The sequence below is a fragment of the Petromyzon marinus genome, chromosome 51, assembly GCF_048934315.1.
Source record: "Petromyzon marinus isolate PM22_M1 ecotype Great Lakes invasive population chromosome 51, UKy_Petmar_22M1.pri1.0, whole genome shotgun sequence".
Classification (NCBI taxonomy): domain Eukaryota; kingdom Metazoa; phylum Chordata; class Hyperoartia; order Petromyzontiformes; family Petromyzontidae; genus Petromyzon; species Petromyzon marinus.
Window position 1 is genome coordinate 2,858,608 of NC_133717.1, and position 25,100 is coordinate 2,883,707.

At 46.2% G+C, this 25,100-nt stretch overlaps 2 protein-coding genes and 1 long non-coding RNA gene across 4 annotated transcripts in view; all 3 read left to right on the forward strand.

The window, feature by feature from the left end:
- LOC116953360 (enteropeptidase-like) overlaps positions 1 to 5,209 on the forward strand; it is a 106,834-nt gene extending 101,625 nt beyond the window's left edge. For both annotated transcript variants that reach the window (XM_076074903.1, XM_076074904.1), the window contains 4 exons: positions 540 to 717; positions 1,605 to 1,879; positions 3,234 to 3,379; positions 3,804 to 5,209. In XM_076074903.1, the coding sequence (XP_075931018.1) occupies positions 540 to 717; positions 1,605 to 1,879; positions 3,234 to 3,379; positions 3,804 to 3,962 (758 nt within the window). In that variant the 3' untranslated portion in view covers positions 3,963 to 5,209. The remainder of the gene's footprint in view (positions 1 to 539; positions 718 to 1,604; positions 1,880 to 3,233; positions 3,380 to 3,803) is intronic.
- LOC116953342 (cubilin-like) overlaps positions 1 to 25,100 on the forward strand; it is a 584,401-nt gene that overhangs the window by 145,085 nt on the left and 414,216 nt on the right. The gene's annotated exons all lie outside the window — the stretch shown is intronic.
- The window catches only part of LOC142931226 (uncharacterized), a 256,649-nt gene that overhangs the window by 83,657 nt on the left and 147,892 nt on the right, over positions 1 to 25,100 (forward strand). The window lies entirely within an intron of this gene.

Sequence of the window (25,100 nt, forward strand, 5' to 3'; positions counted from 1 at the left end):
CTAAGTGTGAGGATGTATCTTCTAGGCTATCGGGTGGGAGAGGCCGTTACGTCTCTAAGTTAGGGACGCTCTTTGTCGTTAGGGTGAATAAATGGTGTTGCCTACAAAGAGAAGTCTCTGCCTACTTTGTCAACACTACACAAACAATGGACAAGAAATATAAGATCAATGGGCTCGCATAATGCGCACGCATAATGTACGTTGATTCATTAATCCTCCCCCCCCCCACTTTGGACAAGAAGAGCGCACAAGTGTTGTCATCACATCTACGCCTCTATATAAGGAACGAAACACAAATCTGTATGCTGCCTGATGAAGCTAGTTGTTATTACTGGCAAAACATCGTACTCAGATTATACATTTTCTAGCTTGGCTCTCCAACACACCGTTGTGCTGTACTAGTGACGAATTGGCATGTTCTGTTTACGTGACAACTCTTACTAGTTGGCTGTGTTGGGTTTAACGACATGTATATTTAAGCGATCTAACCCAAAAAAAAACCTGTATTGTAGTAGTAATTGTGTTTTGTTGTTTTTCAGAATGTGGCTGGATCCCCGTAGCAGAGCGCAGAGTGAACAACCGGATCGTGGGAGGCTACGAAGCAAGGCTCGGAGAATGGCCCTGGCAAGCAAGCCTGCACAAATTAAACAGACTGACCTGTGGGGGCTCCCTCCTCAGTGACCGCTGGGTTGTGAGTGCTGCTCATTGCTTCCAGAGGTGAGCGTTTCTGTTGCTTCACATGTCTTGTGAACACTTTACTATACATGCTCTGATAAGTGCATTGTCCTGGTATTGTTCGCCTTTTGACGTTCTCTGGTCTGTCACTGGTGAGGAAGGCTGTCTCTCGTGTAAGCCAATCGATTTCAAAGACAATGCATATATTATTATCAGAGCAAGTTTGTTTGCATGTACACCACAAGTACGTGTGGTTAATACAAACTTGATTCCTTGCAAAAGGTGTTTGAACATCTTAACACCTGTTTTATTGCCAGAAAGGGTCAAATCTATTTTTATTTGTCATACTTTAAAAGGATGCATTGTGTTAAATGTTACACAGCAGAAAAGTTTGATAATCACACCGTGTTGGTCATGGGGTGTTGTTCGACCATACCTCACCACACTGGTCACGAATAACGTTATCTGTGGTTGGGAATCAAACTTTAGGGAATTAAAACGTGGGTCAACAGTTTCGTAAGTGCAGTGTGCTAACCAATGAACCACCGCTGCTCCCACTCACACAATGAATCACAACACCATTAGAAGATATTTTTGTAGAATTTTATTGCAGAAAGAGGCATGAATATAAGTGGAATAGGAATTAAGCATCTCAGATTTTTTTCACATTCAGGAATTATTTTTCGTAGTGCACTTGCAATCGTGATGCGTGCCGGCGCCACAGTCCAAATTTGCTTACTTGTAAAACTGACCCACACCAATTACTCAGTTGAGATTATACAGAGCAGCAGTCATCACCCCTACCGAAACAACTTGGCAGGACCCTCCTGAAAAAGTCCGAGACTCAATGAGGCTTACCTTGGTAAAAAAAACATAATGCCCTGTATTATTTGATGCTGACTGTGGTGTCTGTGTATTTACCTCCCTAGTAACAACCCAAACACCTGGACGGTATACCTGGGCCTGCACTCTCAGAACGATCTCAGCGCTTCAACTGTCGTGGCCAGAAGCGTCAACAGAATCCTCATCCACGAGCGCTACAACGGAAGCAGCCATGACTATGACATTGCTCTTATGCAGCTGTCAGAACGTGTTTCCTTCACCGATTACATACAGCCAGTTTGCCTCCCACCTCGCTTTCAGAAGTTTCCCTACCCAGGGAAATCATGCTTCATTTCTGGTTGGGGAAAACTTTTTGAAGGTGGTAAGTCCATAGGTGAAATATTCTAACCTGGGAAAACACGTGATTTCAGAAGATACTTTTGTAGTGTTGTCAGGACGAGCAGACTTCTTTAGGAGGCACACTCTGTTTATTGTATTATTTCCTTATACAACGCTTATCACACACAGAGGGATATTCGGTCCCCTCACCCGATACCCTAGGGAGGTACAGCCTCCGGATCTGGTGGGACTCACACGTCTACCGCTAACCTCCTTGATACCTAAGGAGGTACAACCTCCGGACTTGGCGGGACTCACACGTCTACCGCTATCCTAGTCCTCCGGCTAGGACCTAGGGGAGGCTATCTGACCCACCGCTGGCCCGGTGGGTCCTGACCACTGGGTATGCCGAGCCTTAGCCCTTAGAAGGGCTGAAAGGCTGGTCTAGGGTCCTAGCTAGGCTTCAGCCCAGTCTTCTATCTTCGTGCAGGGAGAGAACTCCCCGAGGTCCGTTGGGTCACCCGTCTTATACCCCTTCGTAGTCAGGTAGAACCAATCATACATTCCCACGTGGAACCGTCTGATTGGTTCGCACCAAACCCTGGCCACGATCCGTTTCACCTCGACTGACCCCAACCGTTGTACCCAGGGGTAATGCTGCACTGCCCTGGTGGCAATTCAGGTTACGCAACAGCGCGTAGTTAACACCTCTACACTTTGACCACTAAATAGAGCATAGTTTGAGATGTTATTTAGTATCCATATCTCAGTGTCTATGGTGTCAGAACAAAGCAACCACAGTATTGTCATGTTTTGAGCCTCCACACGACCCGATTAACATTCTAATAAAATCGATCTTCTCATAGAAAGCAGTTCCCTTCTGTTTAAACTCAGGATTACAACCCTTGATTTGTTTATGTTGGGTTAAATGTAGCACCTCTAATGTACAACAGATACAAATATTTAAAAAAATCCATTGCTATGCCCACGATTCAAGGCATGTATCGTGATCTTAATGTATGAATCGGTGCAATGTTATTTTCTGACGGCACAAGTTAAACATAATCGACATTTCTTTAATTTAGGGGGAATGTTTGATTAATGAAAAACAATTATCATCTACACATCTCTTCTACTGAACAATTCCTTTGATTTAATGGAGGCCCAAATTTTTGTTAGGAAACTAGTTTTTTGTAAAAATCCATTGGAATATTGATGGCAGTCGGATCGCAGAGCTCTCTGGTGCTCGAGGAATATCTGTAATAGGCATTAAGCTGATATACAGGTGATATGTTGTTAAAATTTAAATGTACCACGATCTAAGTCTTGATGAAATATAGTACTTTAACAAGCAGAAATGGTACACGGTTTCCAACACGAATTCTTGTACTTAACAGGCTACACATCCGACCGGCTTCAGGAGGCTTCAGTAGAGATCTTCAAGACGTGCGTCACCCCAGGGCCGCAGGCCTACAGCCCATCTGTAATCACCAACAGGATGCTGTGTGCAGGGTACCTCGAAGGAGGGGTGGACACCTGCCAGGTGAGCTGCGATAACAACCAACAAGATGCAACTATTTTGCCTAAAAACCATCTGGAGCACATGACGACTATGGGCCCATTTATGTTCCACCAGGGGGAACTTGGAAAGCAAACTTGTCCAATCAATTCACAAACACATTTTGATGCCAATTTACTGGAAGGAGCGTGGGTGGGCCAGCATCAACTGGAGCTTCAACAACAATGTCATCATTCAGGATCCCAGTCCCATTGAACATTTCAAGCTGGCCTCAGCTGTACTGCTCTTTGCACTGAACATTTAAACCTAATTATCGGGCCATTTAACATCCCCTCTTTGGTATCATGACATGCCATTGCTTATACTGGATCATTGTAATCATCGCTCCATCAGGCCTCCTTGTTCGTCAGTAAACTTCTAACATTGGTGTTGTGTGTGTCTGTTACAGGGAGACTCTGGGGGTCCCTTGGTTTGCCAGAACTCAAACGGCCGCTGGTACCTCTCTGGAATCACCAGCTGGGGCTATGGCTGTGCACGGGCTTACCAGCCAGGTGTTTACAGCAGAGTCACCAAATTCTTGGACTGGATTCACCAGAACATGCAGTAGTCTATTATACCGCCCTTCACTGACACAATACTATAGATCATAGATTTTAATGATGGGCACCGTAAATCAAAATAATTAATGCAGGCAATCAATATGTAATAAAAATACTCATTGTAATTTGTTGTTAAAATGTTCATTTATATCGCTGAATACTATATTTTTATTACACCAGAATGTACCAAGGTTTGCAAGTCAATAGATGAACAAAGGTTTTGGGTAAAATCAGACAACTCTGATAGTTTCTTACATGGTATTTTGGTTTTGCAACACCTGTAATGGGGCCTAGCAGAGCAAAAATGCATATGATGTGAAAACCATTTGACCAAGGTGGAAGGGTGATTGTTGACATTGGCAGGAGATGAATACAGAACTTTCTATTTTTCAATGTTGCTTAATTCTTTCAACATTGACACAATGGACAATTCATGGACTGTTTAAAATATTTGGCCCAACCTGATTATACATGACAGCAAAATTAAGCGCTATCTAAACTATGTACGATGCATTTATATTATTATATTTTGACCTGGGCCATCAACTCGCGTCTCTCTTACATCAATTGCAATGGCTGTTGAGCAGTAGGGGTTACTCAGAGGCGATCTATAGATCTTCTAGGGGACGACTGCAATGATCGGCGCATCCAGACGAGATGATGCGTTCCACAGGGAGAATGTACTTCACGGAGGTTGTCTTAGAGTGTGTCCGTGGCAAGGTTGTTGGTGATTTACCTTCACCTACCCTGGTCAACACAGCCCATGAGTTTGTGAGTTTTGGTTTACTAACTACATAAAAATAAGACTGGTTTTGCACAAGGAGGCTGCAAAAAAAACAAGTTTGTGATGCAATTCGCTTATCACATGTACAGTCACCTGAGACGCCTCTGTGTAAATGGCCTGATATAAAAACCATTATCATAATGTGCGAAATAAAACTATGGAAAAATGTAATGAAGAAACTACTTCATGTAATTATATACAAAAATGAAAATTTTAAGTGTTTTTGTGGTATTCCGAAAATCATAGCATATTTGATTGGGTAAGATGGTTTACTAGTTGAGGTGGAAAATGGCAATGATCCTTCATAATGTGAAAGACTGAAAGCTGCTCTTATGAAATTTTAACTTTCTTTTTAAAAACTGATTCACACGAAGCGACATGCTATTTGCCACAAAAATCCGTAATATATCTGAAGCATTTGGAAATCGATGCATGCTTAATAGTAATCTGGTGAATAAAGATTTAAAATGTGTAAAGTATAACATGTGTGTGCCTGGGTGACTTTTGGTCAGACCTTGAGATTAGGGATCTTGTAAAAAGTTATACGACTTTATATCAAAGCCTCTGCCACAGGGGCCGATCTTGACACTGCTGGCACAAGTCATCAACAAGGCAAATCAGCTCCAAATCATATTATTGGTTCTTTCGGTAAAAGTCACGTTGAAGGGAAACAATAAAATATATATAAAACAATAAAATTCTCACGACGTTTCGACTGCAACACAAGCAGTCATCATCAGGTGTGAAAACCAACGGCAAGAACATTTGAAAGAAGTGGCGGTTTGTATTTATTTTTAAACGTTAGCACCACGGATAGCTCCAAATCGTTTTGTGCCACATCAGTCCATCTCTTTTCGAGCCTGTGCCACACCTGTTTAGACCCAACTAGTCAAACAGAAGCTGATTCGGCATGCGGTAGATGGGCATGCAGAATATATGACCCAGACAACTCAGCCCTCGCTTGACAGAGGGGCTCACTGATTATGGGAATGCATCCAGGATCTGTGAGCTCCTCACACAATCGTTTGGTTAAACCCAGGATAGATTGTAGGCAGGCTAGCCTGAATGTTTAAAACCGGCACAGATGTTCCATTCGAGGGCTCCACATTTTGCAAGCATCGAGAAGTGACGACATAACTGTGGTGGAGAAAACCCAGAGTTTTGAAGTGATAGACCAAGTTCCTTCCACACAGCGTTACGCAGATAATGAAAATATACTGCCGCTCGAGTGATTCGTATTGAGGCATGGGCTCCCAAAACAGGAGCTAGTCATAATCAAACTACCCAGGTATGGAGCATTTTATGAAATAAAATACCCAGGCAGGTGCTTTGTGTTTGTGGGGCTGATGGTAAGGCATCATCTATTCGTAGCGAGCACCTACTAAGGCCGTAAGAGTTCACAAAGGGGAGTTGAGTGACCAGCATCATGGCGAACCGCCTTTGTCTCCGCAGTTGCGATGCTTACCACACCAGGTACTCATTTGAGGCTGAGTCGACCTTTGGGAGGCCCAAGATCGGTTCAGATAATCGTCACTGATGTTAGCGGGAATCGAACTCGTGTTGCTGGGTTTATAGCGCAGCGGACTAACCATTGCACCCCATCGCTCCCCACTATTCATGTTTCTCTCAACAACAAACATAGATCCCCCGTATAGCCTTAACAGATTAATGGGAGAAGTGCTGTTAGTGAGCACATATGAAGGCCGATACGCCACACGAGGGAGTGGGTGGCCAGCACTACGCCCGGCCGCCTTTGTCTCCCTAGTGGCGATGTTTACACCGCACCAGGTACTCGTTTTAGGCTGAGTCGCCCTAGGGCAAGTCCTGGACCGGTTCAGATTATCAGTCACTGGTGTTGTCCGTGAGCGGGAATCGGGACTTGGGTCGCCAGGTAGCGCAGCGCGTTAACCGCTACACTACCGCTCCCCATATTTGTTTCTCTCACAAACTCTCACACACGCTTTTTCTCTGTGTCTGTGTCACTCCCTCTCACGCAAACACACACTCTCTGTCCCTCTCTCATTCTCTCTCAATGATTCACTCCGTCTCACGCTCTGTCTCAACAACAGACACTCTCCATCACATTGCACACTCTCTGTCCCTCTCTTTTTCCCACACACGCATTCTGTCAATCGCACTCTCTGCTACATCACTGTCTCTCTCTCTAAAACTATCTCTCTCTGCATCTCTCCCTGTCCATCTCTCGCACTTTCACACACTCTGTCTCTCTCTCTGTCACTCTGTCACTGTCTGTGTCACTCCCCGTCCCTCTCTCACACACTCTGTATCTCTCCCTGTCCTCCCCACACACACAAAGCCTTAACATACATTTGGGGCAGGTGCTGTTTGCGAGCACCTATTAAAAGCCTGCACGTACAAAGGGGGGATGGGTGGCCAGCACCACGCCCGACCGCCTTTGTCTCCCCAATGGCGATGTTTAGACACCGCACTAGGCACCCATTTGTGGCTGAGTTCACCAGAAATATCGCTACATATTCTTCTTTGGTTCTTTCGGTAAAGTCAGGTAGAATGAGAATAAAATGATAAATTGATAAAATAAAATAACACAATATTCTCACGACGTTTCGGCCACAACACAAGCGGCCTTCATCAGGTGAAGGGGCGAGACTGTCTGGTAGGACAGCGCTGGAGTGAAAGAGCCACGTTCAGATCACGGCCTTTAAGCTGTGTGAGAGGAACAAAGCGCCTTGACAAAGGAATTAGCATATAATTTAGCATTGAAATGGCTGAATGATTAGCTTGTGACTGGTCACAGAAATAGCTATGTTAAAAGTTAAAGCATACACATCCGCAGAGGCACCCATTGTTAAAGGAATTAGCATAGAATTTAGCATTGAAATAGCTAAGTTAAGGCATACACATCCGCAGAGGCACCCCTTGACAATGGAATTAGCATAGAATTTAGCATTGAAATAGCTGAGTGATTAGCTTGTAACTGCTACAGAAATAGCTACGTTAAAGTCAGAGCATACACATTCACCGAGGCACTTAGTACAAATCAAACAGGAGAATTTAGCATTGAAATAACTAGGCGAATTTAGCATTGAAATAACTGAGTGATTAGCTAGTGACTGGTCACAGAAATGACTACACATCTGAGCTATTCACAGTACTATATAGTGAACCAATAAAAACTAAAATATAAATTACCTTCATGTTATCAATAAACTCTATATTCTCCAATCAGCTAAGCTACCAACAATAAGTCGTTATATATCACAATGCTATATGGCGAAAAAATTGGTGGATTCTTACCCTCAAATTTCAGCACCACGGATAGCTACGGGCCCCGTTCAGACGGACGAGTTCGTCCATGGTCGGAACAGAGGAGGGGGAGAGAGACAGCTGCGAGGCCCTAGTATACTCCATATTGTAAAACTATACCATTAACCGTGGTGTGAGAGGTATTAAGAGGCAATGCTGGCGAAAGAGCTGCGGTCTGAAGGTCATCGTAAAAATACAATTAATTAAGAACAGAAATGATTTAAAACATCTTTCCAGTGGTTACTAAGCCTGAATCCATCTTCTCGGTTGAAATTGTCTCTGTGCTTGTATATGTGAATGGCCTCATGAACGAATCTCTCATGGTAGCCGGTTGGTTTGCAAAGAACCTCCGTCTTGGAGAAGTCAATGTCATGTGGGCCCACTGAATTATAACAGTGATCTGCCACGGCAGAGGAGTTCGTTCTACCGTGTTTCAAGGCTGCTTTATGTTCGCGGATGCAGTCCGAGATATGTCTTTTGGTTTCTCCAATGTAGCTACTACCACAGAGGCACTTTAGTTTGTAAACGCCCGGGTACTGTATGTCTGGAACAGCATCTTTTACAGATGGAACTAAATCACGGATTTTATGTACTGTGTTGAATCGGACCTGGATCTTGTGTTTATTCAGGATTTTGGAGATCTTTTTAGTGACCCCTGCAATGTAGGGTAAGGTGATGGTTTTGAGTGGCTCCACAAGAGGATCCTTCTTCATGACTGGAGTGATGGCTTTGCGGATTGTGTAGTCGGAGTAGCCATTAGCCCTGAGAGCCTGGTGTACGTGCTTGAGTTCACTGGTAATGTGTTCCTGGTCGGAAATGCATTGGGCTCTATGGTATAGAGTCTTGATGAGGGAGTTCTTCTGGGATGGATGGTGGTGGGAATCCGGTTTCAAGTAAGCATCTGTATGGGTAGCTTTCCTGTAGACAGAGTGGCTCATTGAACCATCCTGTCTCCTTTTAATTAAGACATCCAAAAAGGGTAGTTTGCCATCTTTTTCGACCTCCATGGTAAATCTGATGGCTGGGTGTATGGAATTGATGTGGTCGCGGAATTGGTCTAGAGCAGGCTGGTCATGTGGCCAGATGACAAAGGTGTCATCAACGTACCTCTTCCATAAGGTCGGGCGTAGAGTGGCAGTCTGGATGGCGTCAGTTTCAAATTTTTCCATGAATACGTTGGCTACAACCGGAGATAGGGGGGAGCCCATTGGGGTGCCCTCAGTTTGTTGAAAGTTCCATTCCAGGTGAAGAATGTGTTGGTTAAGCAATGTCTCACCAGGGGGGGTACATCAGTATGCAGTCCTTGATGAACCAGGTCTTCAATGATAGCGATGGTGTCAGGTACCGGGACTTTGGTGAACAAGGACACCACATCAAAACTGACAAGCAGGTCGTTTGGGGACAGGGAAATGCCTTTGATTGTCGATACCAGGTGAGTAGAATTTAGTACCGCAGAGGTGGTTTTTCCAGTGAAAGGTCGCAGTATATCAGCAAGAAAACGTGCCAGTTTGTAGGTGGGGGAGCTGATAGTAGGGACGATGGGATGAAGGGGTGTATGTATCTGAATATTTTCAAGTGAATTTTATGCTAAATTTAAGCTTTCCAAAGCCTCAGTTTTGTATACGTGTTTTCTCCTATAACATCTGAGTGCAGCGCCACATTAAATAGGCACTACAATGACAATAATTTAAAGCGATTAAAGCATGTTTTATTTTCAAAATGGAAATATAATTTGGAGGGGGGGGGGGCAGAGTTTTGTTACATCATATTTGAGGGGAGGTCTGACTTTTTGTGACGAGGGGGGGGGTCTAAAATCGTCCAAAATCGCGTGGCGTCATTTATGGACGGCCCCATAGCACAAGCGAGAGAACGGGGAGGTAGCTGTGTGGGGGGCACAGTGATGGGTAGAGGAAGACTTGGTGGTACCTCTCAGTGATTGGTAGAGGGAGACGCGGTGGTGGCTCCTCTTAGTGATGGGGAGAGGAAGACGTGGTGGTACCTCTCACTTATGGGTAGAGAAACACGCAATGGTGCTACCTCTAAGTGATAGGTAGAGTGAGACGCAGTGGTGGTACATCTCTGGGTGCTGCTGCGCAGGGGGTCGGCGCCACAAGCGAGGAGGTCGTGACCCGGAGGAGGAGGAGAGCACTGCCAAGCGACAGCGGTCCATGGAGATGGACCACAAGCACAGTCTGTGCATGCGGACGGTGGTTTTTGGAGGTGAGTGGAGTAGAGAGGTGAAACAGGAAAGTTCAGAGAGTGTGTGGAGGAGATAGATGAGATGGGAGAGTTTGGAGAGTGTGTGGAGTAGAGACGGGAGAATTAGGAGAGTGGAATAGAATAGAGATGATATGGTAAGGTAGGAGAGTGTGGAGTAGAGTGAGATGAGACGGGAAAGTTCCGAGAGTATGTGGAGTAGAGATATGAGGCGAGGCGGTCTGTACCCGTACCTGAAGTCGCATCTGCACCACCCCCTTGATATATTATCTTTCTCAAACCTTCCAAACGGTTCCTCCTTTCCTGCCAAATCTCTCCCCTCCAGTCCTCAGCCAATTCCCTGCCTCCTCCTGCCCAGCTGCAATCCTGCCGCCTTCCATCTTCACGAGCCCTTCTCTCACTCTCCCCCCCCTCCCCCCCCACACACAGTTAATTGCATCTCTGCGCCACCATGAATTCCTTCGTGTACATTCTAAACTGAAGCCCACTGAGCAATAAAGCTATTTTTCGACCTGGCCACAAATGATAGCTCAAAGAATTGGCTTATCGGCGTGTGGTAATGTATAGCAGCCAAATAATCGAAACGCAAATTGATTCTACATGTGGAGGGAAAAATCGGAGGACCCGGAGAACAATTCACGTGGCCACGGGGAGAACGTGCAAACTTCAAATATGCAGGCATCAGGGTTGAGATCAAACCTACGATATCCTCTATCACAGGCGAGGTAGTTAACATCGAGCCACTGGGGTGCATACTCTTTGGTTCTATTGGGTAAAGTCACGTAGGTGAAAATAAAATAACAAAAAATCACGACGTTTCGGCCACAACACAAGCGGCCTTCATCAGGTGAAGGGACGAGACTGTCTGGAGGACAGCGCTGGAGTGAGAGAAGCCACGCTTAGATCACGACCTTTAAGCTGTGTGAGAAGAAAAACACAAAGCGCCTTGACAAAGGAATTAGCATATAATTTAGCATTGAAATGGCTCATTGAAATAGCTATGTTAAAGTATACACATCCGCAGAGGTACCCCTTGACAAAGGAATTAGCATAGAATTTAGCATTGAAATAGCTGAGTGATTAGCTTGTAACTGGTCACAGAAATAGCTATGTTAAAGTCAGAGCAGATACATTCACCGAGGCACCTAGTACTCATGTATATGCTCTGACTTTAACATAGCTATTTCTGTGACCAGTTACAAGCTAATCACTCAGCTATTTCAATGCTAAATTCTATGCTAATTCCTTTGTCAAGGGGTACCTCTGCGGATGTGTATACTTTAACTTATCTATTTCAATGAGCCATTTCAATGCTAAATTATATGCTAATTCCTTTGTCAAGGCGCTTTGTGTTTTTCTTCTCACACAGCTTAAAGGTCGTGATCTAAGCGTGGCTTCTCTCACTCCAGCGCTGTCCTCCAGACAGTCTCGTCCCTTCACCTGATGAAGGCCGCTTGTGTTGTGGCCGAAACGTCGTGATTTTTTTGTTATTTTATTTTCACCTACGTGACTTTCCCCAATAGAACCAAAGAGTATGGATCCTAGCAGTCACGAAAGCTTTAAATCTAGAACCACTGGGGTGCCCCTGATCCACGCATTCTTACCTCCAAACTGAGACTCTTGTGCCCCGCACCCCCACACCCCCCTCTTGTGTGTGCAGACCCTGACAAGCGGACAGCGACCAAGCCTGCGGCCCCACAACACAGGTCCCGGAGCCCCCTGAGAGTGCGATGCTCCGTGGATGAGGAGTCGATTGGGTCCCGCATGTGCACTGTCAGCATTGGTGGTGGGGAGCAAGGAAGAGGTGGACCACGCCGACAACGTTCCCCACGTTCCCCACTCTGCCGCTCCCATCCGGTGGATGAGAACCACGATGGGCCGAGTTCCAAGCGGCCATCGTGAGTAGAGCTGCGAGTGCACACGAGCGTGTGTGTGCATGTGTACATGCCGAGCAGGGTGCAGGGTGGTGGAGCAGTGGGACCCATTGCTCTACAACAACACCAGGTTGACCCGAGTTTATTACCAGCCATGGCTAACATCAGTGACCAGCAATAATTGAACCGGTCCCGAGTCTCCCCTAGGTCGACTCAGCTTAAAAAAGATATCACCTGGTAATGTAAGCATTAGCAGCCAAAGATAGCCAGATGTAGTGCTTGTCATTGTGCGATGTTTATATTTTAATATCTCGCTGACAATACTTTGCCCCAACAGCCTTCTTCGTAGGGCCATTGCCCAAAACGTCGCCTATTATACATTTCTTATTTTAAGGCCACAGTGTTATTGACTGACGAGTTTCTTCTCTATCCCACACGTCGGTGGGATGTAGTCTACCAGCGACTTGTAAGAAAGAAGTTAAAGCCCTGGGTGTAGCCTTGACACAGCCTAACTTAAAGCGTAGGTTGGCATAGCCAGGACAATGAATAGGCGTTTGTTTTTGGTGTTCGGCCACGTGGTGCCAATGCTTGACGTTAACCCTCTACCACCCAACGAGGTCGTCAAATTTACAAGATATTGTTTACACTCGCCGATGTATGGATTACATTCTGTTCAATGAATCTCCTCGCCGGTGGCTTAGGACTCTTCACTACCAACATTAACATGAATCAAACTTGACACGGTCTCCGTTTAAGTGAACCGCATGCTTAGCTCGCGTGGCTGCCTTCGGCTCCTCGTTCACCGCCGCGCCCTCTCGTTGTGTTCCAATCAGAGTGTGGAGCAGGCTGGGTCCAATTGGTGTGCCGTCGCACACCACCTCCGGTCCCGAGGGCAATCGGTGGCAGCGGCTGAGCGTTGTCCCACCTGTGACGACACGGGCCGAGTCGGCGGAGTACCGTGCTCCGGCGCGCAACGTCAGCCAGGAACCATCCACTTGGTACCAGATCACAGTAAATGCAGTGGCCGCACACACGTGGACACAGTCGGTGGTTATCTCCGTGGTATTATTGGTAAACATACTATGTGCTATCTGCTTTACAGTGGACCTTAATTATCCAGTGATGTAATATGTTGGCGTGATGGTCGGAATAAAAAAAATGAATTCAAATTACACAATTGGGATGACACAGCAATGTTGCCCTCTCCCCCACTGCAAAAAACATGGAAGGACCCTCCACAAAAAGAGTATTGAGACTCAGTGAAGCTCTCCTGAATAAAAACGCATTGTAATAATACAGGGGCAGATCCAAAAGGGGGTAACAAGGACAATCCTTCGGAAAGCCTTTCGCAAACTGTTGGAGCAGGTGCTATTCGTGGGCAACTTTTAAGGCCAGCATAGCACCTCAGGGTATAGTGTGGTTGTTACCTCAGTGCTCATGTTTACACACGACACCAGGTACTCATTTAAAGCTGAGTCGACCTAAGTGAGGCCAACAACCACTTTTTTTGGCCATGAGCGGGAACTGAACTTGGGTGGCCAGGGTTTGTAGGGCAGTGTGCAAACCACTGAGCCAGCACTCCCCGCAGACACACGTACACGTGCAGGCTAACAAATTGCTTGGGGTCTTGCTGGCTTGGTTGGAAATTTGGGATTGTGGGTCTGGGATATGACCTCATGGACTAATTCCTTTGTTGGGATGTTTTTCTTGTTTGTGCCTTTTGTTTTGGTGCCATTTCTTAACTTGTTTGTTTGTTGATTCTTGATTTTGCTTGCTCGTAGGGTTTTCATTTGCTTTGGCAGTGGCTGTATGTGGGATTTGGTCCGAAAAATTATTAATGTCCGTTGTGGGATGCTTTTAGCATGAATCATGCTATATAAAAGGAAAGATATCTTATTGTTCACTCCTGGCCACTGCTTCTTGTGTCCCCAAATTCCTTTTGGGAGGAAGTACGGCAAGGAGGGGCTTCTGCAGTTCCTGCAGCAGGGCTGCTGCACGCTCTTCACTCCGTTGCAGGTATGAGCATGAGAGATTAAGCGATGTGTTCAAGCTGGACTGCCTACAATCCATCCTGGGTTTAACTATCCTGTGTTTAAACTATTGGTCAAATGTCCAAACTGTGATTTTCTATTCATCACTGTATGCCCAGATTAATGAAAAGGCTTTGATCTTGTATTTGAATAACAAAGTGATGGTGTCGATTTGTCAGATGTGGAGTGGGAGGGTATTCCAAACGGTAGGGGCTGTGCATGAGAAATCTCGTCCATTAATGGGACCATGCCCACCACGCTACACCATTGATGACAACACTGTGCCTCTCTCCAATATTGTGTCTGTATGTGTGTTCTTCTCAGTTCCACTTTGAGGGAGACATGGCAACATTCTATGTGGTGAACTACATGGTGGCCTTGAACCTCAAGGCGCTGTCACGGAAAATTGTCTTTCCCGACAACTATAGGGTGAGTGCGTCGGGGAGGCAGGAGGTGATAGGCCGACCGCTATGAGATGTAAATGTTACATCAGCTGTTTATAGCTGGAGATCACAGCATATCAATAGATTGTTTAATACATCTGTCCAGAGCTTTGAGCGTACTTGACTTGAATGCGTACGTGTTTTTCCCCCGGACAGTGCAGCTTCTGCCTCCAACCTCAATGCTCATTCAGGGAATGTGCCAAACAATCCTAATACAGGATCCTCGTGAACAAGTCTTGAGTCTGAGCAAGACTCTCCTGGATAATGAGAGGGCATCATTATTATCCTCATGTAGCCTTTCATAGTGGCCCCAAGAGGTTACTTGGTTGTTCCATTGAAATCCCCTGGGATGGCTGGAAAAGACAGCCGAAGTGGACTGGAGGGCTAGGCCAATAGGTGTGCAATTATGCATGGGTTAAATGCATTTCAGCACACATAATGCATGCGTTTAGTCACACGTGTAAGAGTCATTTGATTTTGGGTTGAATAGCTCATATACTATGTGTGACCACCCACAGCTATGAAGATTACAGCAATCGAAATCATAAAAAAATAGTCATAAATCATCAAACTCATTGAATTGTTGATGGAAGCCGGGATTCATTTAAAGAATCAATTTACTTTTTCATGTCATTTTAATCATTTCGTTTTTACTGCTTCCCATTATTCCCATCTCATTTTTACCATTTTCTTTGATCCATTTGCCAAATTGCTGCCATCTTGCTGCCATATTTCCCCTTAAGTACAAAAATGAACAGCAAAGAACTGAATGCAAATCGAATACTTTACACGTGATTGGTGACCAGGGCTCACTATGGAAAATTAAGCATATCCTGGTTTCTTGAGTTCTCTCACACCTGGTTGCACAACATGCATTAGAATTGTGACACATACACACAGACATGCCCACGCATAAATTGATGCAACTTTCGTGAGCGAATGGGAGCATCGTCGCATCCCTGTCGGGCTAACGAGGTAAGGGAGGGGTGCCAACATGCCCGCGGCCAGCTGATTGGTGTCGCTGCTTTGTCCGTGTTGCAGGCCATCGTCTTGATGCGCCCAGTCCTAGGCCCACCGTCTCCGCTCGCTGGGGACCTAACGAAGGACGACCAGCGGCTGATCGAGGTGAGGTGGCCATGCGTACAGCCGGCACGCGGCTGCTCTGCTCTCACCGTCGTTCTGTGTGTACGTGTTGGTACATCAGATTGTATGTTGGTATATCAGATTGTTTACGTGTTGGTACATTAGAATGTGTCTGTGTTGATACATCAGAATGTGTTGGTACACCAGATTGTACGTTAGCACATCAGAAGTTATCATCACATCTATCATTACTCTCAACACCATCATACTCACCATTGACATCAACTTCATCACCACCACTCACATCATCGTAATTACCTTCATTACCATCATTGTTTGTTACCAACAGGAAGAAGCTGAGCTGCCACAGCCACCCGCATCCATGTCCATGATGGTGCCCAAAGTCATGGCACCCTCTGCTCAGCCTCCGACTGTGCTTCCCGCAGCTGAGCGACCCACAGCTCTCCCAGCCACGGCTCGACATCGCAAGGCTCAGCCTCGCGAAGATCGGGCTCCCATGGCTCTGCCACGCACAGCTCTGCCACCCACACCTCTGCCAACCACACCTCAGCCACCCACACCTCTGCCACCCACACCTCTGCCACCCACACCTCTGCCACCCACACCTCTGCCAACCACACCTCAACCTCCCACCGCTCTGCCACCCACACCTCTGCCACCCACACCTCTGCCACGCACACCTCTGCCACCCACACCTCTGCCACCCACACCTCTGCCACCCACACCTCTGCCACCCACACCTCTGCCAACCACACCTCTGCCAACCACACCTCAGCCTCCCACCGCTCTGCCACCCACACCTCTGCCACCCACACCTCTGCCACCCACATCTCTGCCACCCACACCTCTGCCACCCACAGCTCAGCCTCCCATAGCTCTGCCGCCCACCTCAGCCGACATTCAAGGCCTCATCGCGAACTTCCTCAAGGAGTAAGGAGCCTTCCAATTCCCTGCACTCACTCAGACACGAGGGTATCCCAGCCTATGCTTTTATGTAATATTTCATCATCATCAGGAATGATCAATGCACTGCTAGGTAAATGCTTCCCCAAGCCATCACTATACAACTGCCCTGCAATGGAATAACCTACCTACAATCGATAGACAAGCTCATTTATACGCTCCAACTCCTGGATCACCCAGTACTTAGTCTAGACTAATGGCCATTATTCCTTCTGCCAGTGTGTTCTGCTCAAACACACTTACTTTTCTTATCAGTTAGAATGGTTTCTTTACGCTGCATATGTTGTTTAAGCCACATGTCTCTCGTTATTACCGTTTTCCGGATGTCCTGCCTTCCTTCTACAGATAAGTCCCATTATCTTAATTCTATCATGAATTTATCATTGTATATCAAAGTGCAGCCCTGTAATTCCTTGCGCATTCTACTCCACTAAAGGGAGAGCTGTAGAGAACACTCTATCGTGTATTTGGCCTAGTCTTCCACAATGGCCGGACATCTTGGAAGGGTGGGGAGTACCCACACTTGACCCCAACACTGGCAATTGAACTAACTGTGGTGGACAGCTAGCTGGACAGAGGTGGGGGGATTCAATCACTTTGCACCTTTGCTTCAACGTTCGCTTACAGAACATTACACTGGCAACCTCTGATTTGCAAGTCCAGCGTAATAACTGTTACACCACTGCATCATCCAATTATTTATGCAACAATTCATTGCGACTCTTTTATCATCACAAGCACGACTGTATACTTGCATCGTGAACAAAATAATTGAGTTGACATTATGAATCGATGGTTGGCTACGCACTCGGTGATTAAAGTGCGTTGCATGTGCATTGGCAGGTACTACGGTCTTTATGATACCGCAGACCACGAGGGTCTGCTCAAGAAGTATCAAAAGGATGCCCTCATCACCATCTACACCCCCTCAGAGTGAGCTGACAAACACACACACACTCACAAACTGGCCAGCAAGGCTGTCACATGAAAGGATGAATTGGTATTTGCCACAGACCACTCTCGAGAGACCATGTTACAGTGAATTTTGATTTAAAGCTTTCGTGACTGCAGGGATTCATATTCTTGGTTCTTTCGGTAAAATCACGTAGAAGGGAAACAATAAAATAATAAAAATATAAAACAATAAAATTATCACGACGTTTCGACTGCAACACAAACAATCATCATGAGGTGTGAAACATTTTCTTGCTCTGGTTTTCACACCTGATGATGATTGCTTGTGTTGCAGTCGAAACGTCGCGAGAATTTTATTGGTTAATATTTTATTATTTTATTATTTCCCTTCTACATTACTTTACCGAAAGAACCAAGAATATGTGTTACATTGCTTATCATTGGTACAGGCAGTTATAAGCATTAATGACAACTTCTATAGCGTCATCAAAGAGCAGACCATTTAAAGTGCGCCGAAACATGTGGAGTTTTTCACATAGCCGCAAGCAGCCAATCAGAAGCTTGCTTTAAATGCTTCGAAATGAAATATGGCTTCTAAAATGGAATTAAATCATCAGTATCCGCAACGATACGAGAAGAAAGAAATGCTTTGCGAAAACACGGAAATTAAAGCACACTTGTGGATGTGAGTGTAGCCACTCCGTTTCCTAACAATCCGGATCTCGTTTCTACCTCCAGGAGCAGCCTGGGAGAGGAGGGTTCAGACAAGCCGACCCCAGAAGATTCACGTGAGTGTTGGTCACGAGTGATGTTTGCAGATCCGCGCGTCACTGTGTCACCGCTCATGTCATTCTGTCACCGTGCGCCATGCAGTTTTTTTCTCCTTGCTCCGCACCTCCAATGCAACAGTTGACTACGTACAGTGCAAAATAAGTTTAACATGCGCATATCTGTCGCCACTCGTATCACCACAGTTTTGTTGCCCTCCTGCCCCCTCATCCCACAGCACAGCTCAAGTGCGAGCGGCTGACGGCGGAGGACTTCATCAAAGAGCTGACGCACAAGCATCACGATATGTCCTCCTTCACCACCACCGTCAGCCGTGGCACGGTGAGCCGTGGCCTTGCACCAAAACGCCCTCATTGACATAGCCGCTGGCTCTGCTTAAACACAAATTGCTGAGCTTATGCGGCCTGAGTTACAAACCTTTCCTGTGCACAAGGCCCTCAATTTATGCTTCGAATTTTTACTATAATTATTTTGACTTATTCTTTGATACCCTTATGTCTACGTAAATATGTCCACCTTTCCAAGATTAAACATGAATTATTACGTGAAACGTAACTCTTAAGAGAGATTAAAGCCATCTTCTTGGCCTTAAATATACATTATCCCTAGACTTGACACTCGATCCCATTATAATCACTAGCAACATCTCTCTCTCTCAAACCTTGACACTAACACAAGTCAAGACTCACACTTACTCTAGCCACAGTACTAACCCTGGCCGAGACTCCAACCCTGCAGTCTCCACCTCTTGGGTTGCTTAAAAATGATGGTCGGTCGTGTTTACTTGTGACTCTCACTTTACAGGATACCCAGGTCAACTTCACCGTCCATGGCTTCTTCAAAGAGAGTGAGTATTTGCATAGTCACATTCACCATCAGCTTCGTCATCAGCAGTAGCATCATCAACAGCATCACTGACATTGCATTTAACTACACCAGGTGCATTCTGCACTGCATGCCATAAGCACCACCTCACCATTCTAATTGATCCTGCAATGCGGTTTATGTTAATGGCGTGGCTCTCTCTTGACGCCCGTGCACCTTTGTCGTGTGTGTCGATCCTCAGCCAAGAATTGCCAAGAGTCTGTGAAGATGTTTTGGCGGGTGGTGCAATTGGTGCCAACCATGGACGGCAGGTGAGTCACTTGCACCATGACCCAACACATCATAACAACCGCCGTTCGCCACTAAGTGGCAGTGATGTCACCACGGCGCTTGTGCCAGCCTATGTGCACGTTGAGGCCACTTGAAGTATGGAACGCCCGCTGGCAGGTCACGGGGCAGACCCAGGTGCTACGGGTCGACTGAGATGGCTGGTCAATGCACCACCTGTGCCCCCTACTATGACAACTTGCTGTGCTTTGGCCACCCAGCGCTCCGCTCGTTGTTTTCAGCGTCACTCCTCTGCCCCATTGTTGTTGGAGGGCGACTGCCTCCAACTACCCAGTAGCATTCTTAACGAGCCTCCTCCACAGAGGCCGATTTTAACACGGCGGGTACCAGTCATCAGGCAAGTCCACTCAGGACCACATCCTCTTGTACCACATCACTCCATCTCTTCTCTAGCCCATTCCGCGCCCATTTAGCCCCCTTTATCCAGCCGAACAAAAGCTGTTTAGGCATGCGGTGGCTGGGCATACGGGCTACATGACACATCATATACACACAGCCACAAACACACACCATGTTTTCGCACACAGACAATACACGCTTTCCTTTCCTCTGCTCCCTCTCCCATTCCTTTGCTTCTTCCTTAATGAAGTTGCATACTCTTGATTTTCCAGAAGGCAGTACAGCAAGTGTGGACTAATCTCCATCTTGTCTTCTGTATGGGATAGAGTGTTGACCCCTTGCCCATGTGTGTCTCCTTCAGGTGCTCCATTAGCTTGCTGTTTAACTAAGTAATGTCTTATTATTTTTATTGACCTGCTTGTGTTGACACCCGGCAGGCCATCTGTCGCGAGTGAGCGGATGTTCATCCGCGAAGCTCTTGCAAGTGAGATGCCCCCTGCATTCGCCTCAACATCAGCGACATCCAGCAGCTGCCCGCTTACTGCGCTCACCTCGTCCCAGCAGGAGACAGTCAATTCATTCGCTGAAAAATCCCACATGACACCGGAGTGGTCGCAAAGGTGGGCGAGAGCACGTGGGAACTGTCTTACAGCCACACACACGTGCACACACGCATGATGTCATGCTTCATTGCAAGAGTAATGAGACACAGCCCAGCAGGAGCCATTTATTCTGCCAAACCCTTATAGGGGCACCAGGGTCTTTGGACTCGGACTGTTATGTCCTTCTTGCCCCTTCACTCCCCCCTACCCCTTTTGTCCACAGACAGAGGAAAGCGTCATTTTGTAAAGATTATTAAGGAGACAATGTATGCTTGAGGTGGCTTACTCCGGTCCCGAGTTTAAACGATAATGTTTGGTATGTTTCGACAAATTTTGTACAAACACATGGCCATAAAGTCGACTCGAGTGAGGGGCGACTTGACGGTGCGTCTCTGCTGCGTTGACCCCGTGACGGCGCTATTCCAAGCATGCGGCTCCCATTGAGAAGCGAGCCAAACGGCACTTTGTAATGGGGCTGCACAATCGATTCTCACCGGGAGCTGGCATGCACCCGTTTCAGGTGGCCATAGGAATCTGGTCCACAGCCCAGGCACTAGACTTGCAAGCTGGACTGTGGAAAAAAGGCACTGACGTTCTCTTTGCCTCCTGTCCGCGCTCGCCTCCACAGATGCCTGGAGCGGAACAATTGGGATTTCTCCAAAGCGGCCGACGACTTCATCCACCTCTACGTGAGTACCGTGCCGCCCACAATCCTGACCGACACACGTAATCGCAACTGCACCGGCGTGTTCACGTTTTGACGACCGTCGCTAATGATGCCGCTTGTCTCCCTCTCCACTCTGTTCCCGCCTCTCCTCATTCCCTCATCGCAATCGCTGCTCCGGTTTTGGCTGCGGCGCCTGCACGGTCGCCAATCGTCGTTCCCGTCGTCAGGAAGCAGGGAAGATTCCGGGGGAGGCGTTTCGGTGATCAGGCGTCATCCAGAACCAGCGCCCCACCAAATGGACCCTGACCACAACATTTATTTTTGTATCAAAACCGTGATTTTCTGTATTGTAAATACATATTCATTATATTATATATTTTGGCTGTAGTTGTGACTTTTTTTAAAGCATTCTTGTTTGGTGACTGAATTAAATTGTGGATCTCATCAGATAGCGGTATACTCAGTACAGACCGCTCGCTTAGCGCTCACTTAAAGAATCAGTTTCCAACACCCTTATTTCTTAAGTATGAGGGCTTCATTGGGGTATTGGTAAAAGTGATAATACAGATTGTAACCATTTTATAAGAATTTATGACATCAGTACAATGTCCTGTACCTCATTTTAAGGCTGAGTCTGCCTCGTGAAGGCCTAAGACCCGTTAAAATATGCACCACTGTTATTTGTATTAAGTGGGCATTGAACTCCGTTTACCAGGTTCACAGGAGGGTGCGCTAACCACTGTGCCACCGGCAGGGCTGGAGCCAGGATTTTGACTTTGGAGGGGCTGACTTCAATATTCTGAGATATCCAGTGTATGTTTTCCAATGGGCGCCACAAATGTATAAAACAAATATTATTGGATTTGAACGCGGAGTTTATTAATAGGTCGGAGCCGCTGATGTAGCTAATAAGTTCGAAAGGCTGCCGCTCAAGCAGCCTGCAGGGCAGCACAAGGTGGCAGCCAGCATTTTGCAGCAGCTGGATCTCCGGTTATCCCGATTACCGACTTTCTCAAAATTTCAGGGGGGGATCAGCCCCCCCCCAGCCCCCCTGTGGCTCCGCCCTCCCCCAGCCCCCCCTGTGGCTCCACCCCTGCCCACCGGTCCCCATTAAGTTATTCCTCAACAACAGCAGCCGCTGCTCACCACTAAGTGGTGGTGATGTCACCACAGCGCCTGCACTATGAAAGGCGTACTTTGAGGCCACGTATAGTGATAATTGGTTGTTTACCCTTTTATCTGGCAACAAAACTGACACCTTTTTTTTACAAGGAGTCATGTTTACATTGACCACAATACCTGCGGTCGGGACGCAATCAAAAAACAACTCTGATAATGTATGCACTGTCCTTGAAATTGATTGGTCCACACCCGAGACAGCTTTCTTTAGAGCCTCGTCTCACATGGTGTTGGACCAGAAGACGCCAAAAGGCGCACAACTCAAAGACAATGCACCATCAGAGTATAAGAGCTCGGGGTAAGCATTTACACCATTGGAAACCTCATTTGCCAGTAACAAAATATGATAATTGTTTTTTTACCCTTTTATCTGGCAACAAAACTGACACCTTTTTTTCTACAAGGAGTCATGTTTACATTGACCACAATACCTGCGGTCGGAACGCAAACAAAAAACAACTCTGATAATGTATGCACTGTCCTTGAAATTGATTGGTCCACACCCGAGACAGCTTTCTTTAGAGCCTCGTCTCACATGGTGTTGGACCAGAAGACGCAATCACGACTTGTAGCAACTACTACGACTTCTACGAGGCCTACAACTAAAACAACTGACATGACTACTATCGCAACAACATCAAGCACAACCACGACTACTACCACAGCTACAAACATGACAAGGACCATTTATTAAAACAACAGCAACAACCACAACCTCTATTGCAACTAACATGACATCAACCCTCACGGCATTAACCACAACTACCTCAACAACCATCGCGCGAACTTCCGACATCCACGCAGCGGTGGCTTTTGGCAAACCATCGAACAAAGACGGTCACTGCATCGCGCGCTTTCAGATGAGCATCTACGGCCGTCTGGAACGCTCTTCCTTTCCGATATTAGGAAACCACTGGAGCTGTGCACTTTGACATCATCTACAATGAAAACGCATTTGCGTAGAACTGCTTTTTGTGCATAGCTTGTTGTCTTCCCCCGCACCTCCGATAAGTACGGTTGGCTACGTACGGTGCGAAAGAAGTTCAACATACTGTACATACATAAATCAATTACAACAAATTCCACAACCACAACAACGACAGTAATAACTCGACATACGAAGTAAATGCGTTCCTGGAGATTCGTTCGTATATTGAGACTTCATATATTGAATAACGTATCACAGTAGGATGAGGATGCGCTCCCAGCCTTCGTACCTTACTATTTAAAACTATGCGAATAAACATTTTAGAACTAACCTAATTCCTTTGTCAAGGCGCTTTGTTCCTCTCACACAGCTTAAAGGCCATGATCTGAACGTGGCTCTTTCACTCCAGCGCTGTCCTACCAGACAGTCTCGCCCCTTCACCTGATGAAGGCCGCTTGTGTTGTGGCCGTAACGTCGTGAGAATATTATTGTGTTATTTTATTTTATCAATTTATTATTTTATTCTCATTCTACGTGACTTTACCGAAAGAACCAAAGAAGATGAACAAAGGACAATGTATATTGAAAAAAACATATATTTAATATTGTACGGTATGAAAATTAAAAACCGACATTGATAAAAAAAATAAACTTAGTTAAGAAACGTAATTTTATTCATATTTATATTGCACCAGAGACCGATGAATTCAATATTTATTGATGAAAGTTTTTATTTATTATTTACCTTTTTCCATTAAAATAACGGTAATGAATGCAAAGTTCGTTACACTAAAACTTCGCATTTCGAATGTTCGCATATCGAGGCATTCCTGCACAACCATTACAGCCACAACCACAACAAACAACAACCACCACCACCAAGACTACAACTACCGAAAGCAACACAAAGCACAGCTTAACAACACAACTCAACACAAACTGAACGTTTTCCACCGCCTTACTTCACCCGGCGTGGTTGTAGTTTTAACTGCGCAAGTGTTACCCCGTTGCAGGTGTTTTTACAAAGTCGTTGTTTGATCGCGAATATTTATTCTTTTCTCTCCTCACCTTGGTGTGTGAGAGAGGAGAAAGACGCCGTCCCACCACTAGATCTGCTCCGACAGAAATCCCGGCACGTGTCATCATAGCTCCCGCGTCCTGGGCAATGCCCCTGCGTAAGCGCACAAAACAACATCCACGATGAACCGAAGCGCAGCTGTCACGAACATGGCCTGGCCGTCACGCACACAACCTTGGGGCTCGTGTAGTGAGCGACTTACGCAAAGCTGGTAGCCAGCGACCTGTGCAACAAAACACAAATGGTGACAACACCCCCCACCATCATCGTGCTGCTGTCAAACCCCCATTGGCTTCAAATGTGTGGCGGCACTCACACTGATGATGTCTTATCGGCGAAAGTGCCCCCCTCTGACAAACATTTGTGAAGAGCCACTGATGGGTCACGTCTGGCGGGCACACGCAGTCATAGCGCAGCGTTAGGTGATGGGTGAGCTGACAGTTTTGGTAACTTTTTAAGAACAAAAATAACGCTAATCGGAGGTGCGGGGGAAGGACAACAAACTAAACACAAAAAGCAGTTCTGAAGAAATTAGTTCTCACGTCAAAACCAAAACACATAAATGTTTGGTTATTAGGGTCTGGCGGCTGAGCAGGCAGCCCGCTACAGAGGTTTTATTTGCTTTTCCTGTACTCAGGCCCATGGACATTAAGTTTAAAACAAGATACGACCATTATGAATCTGTGATAGTACAAATGTGTTATGATGCATGTTTAAGTATGTATGTTGAACTTCTTTCACACCGTACGTAGCCAACCGTGCTAATCGGAGGTGCA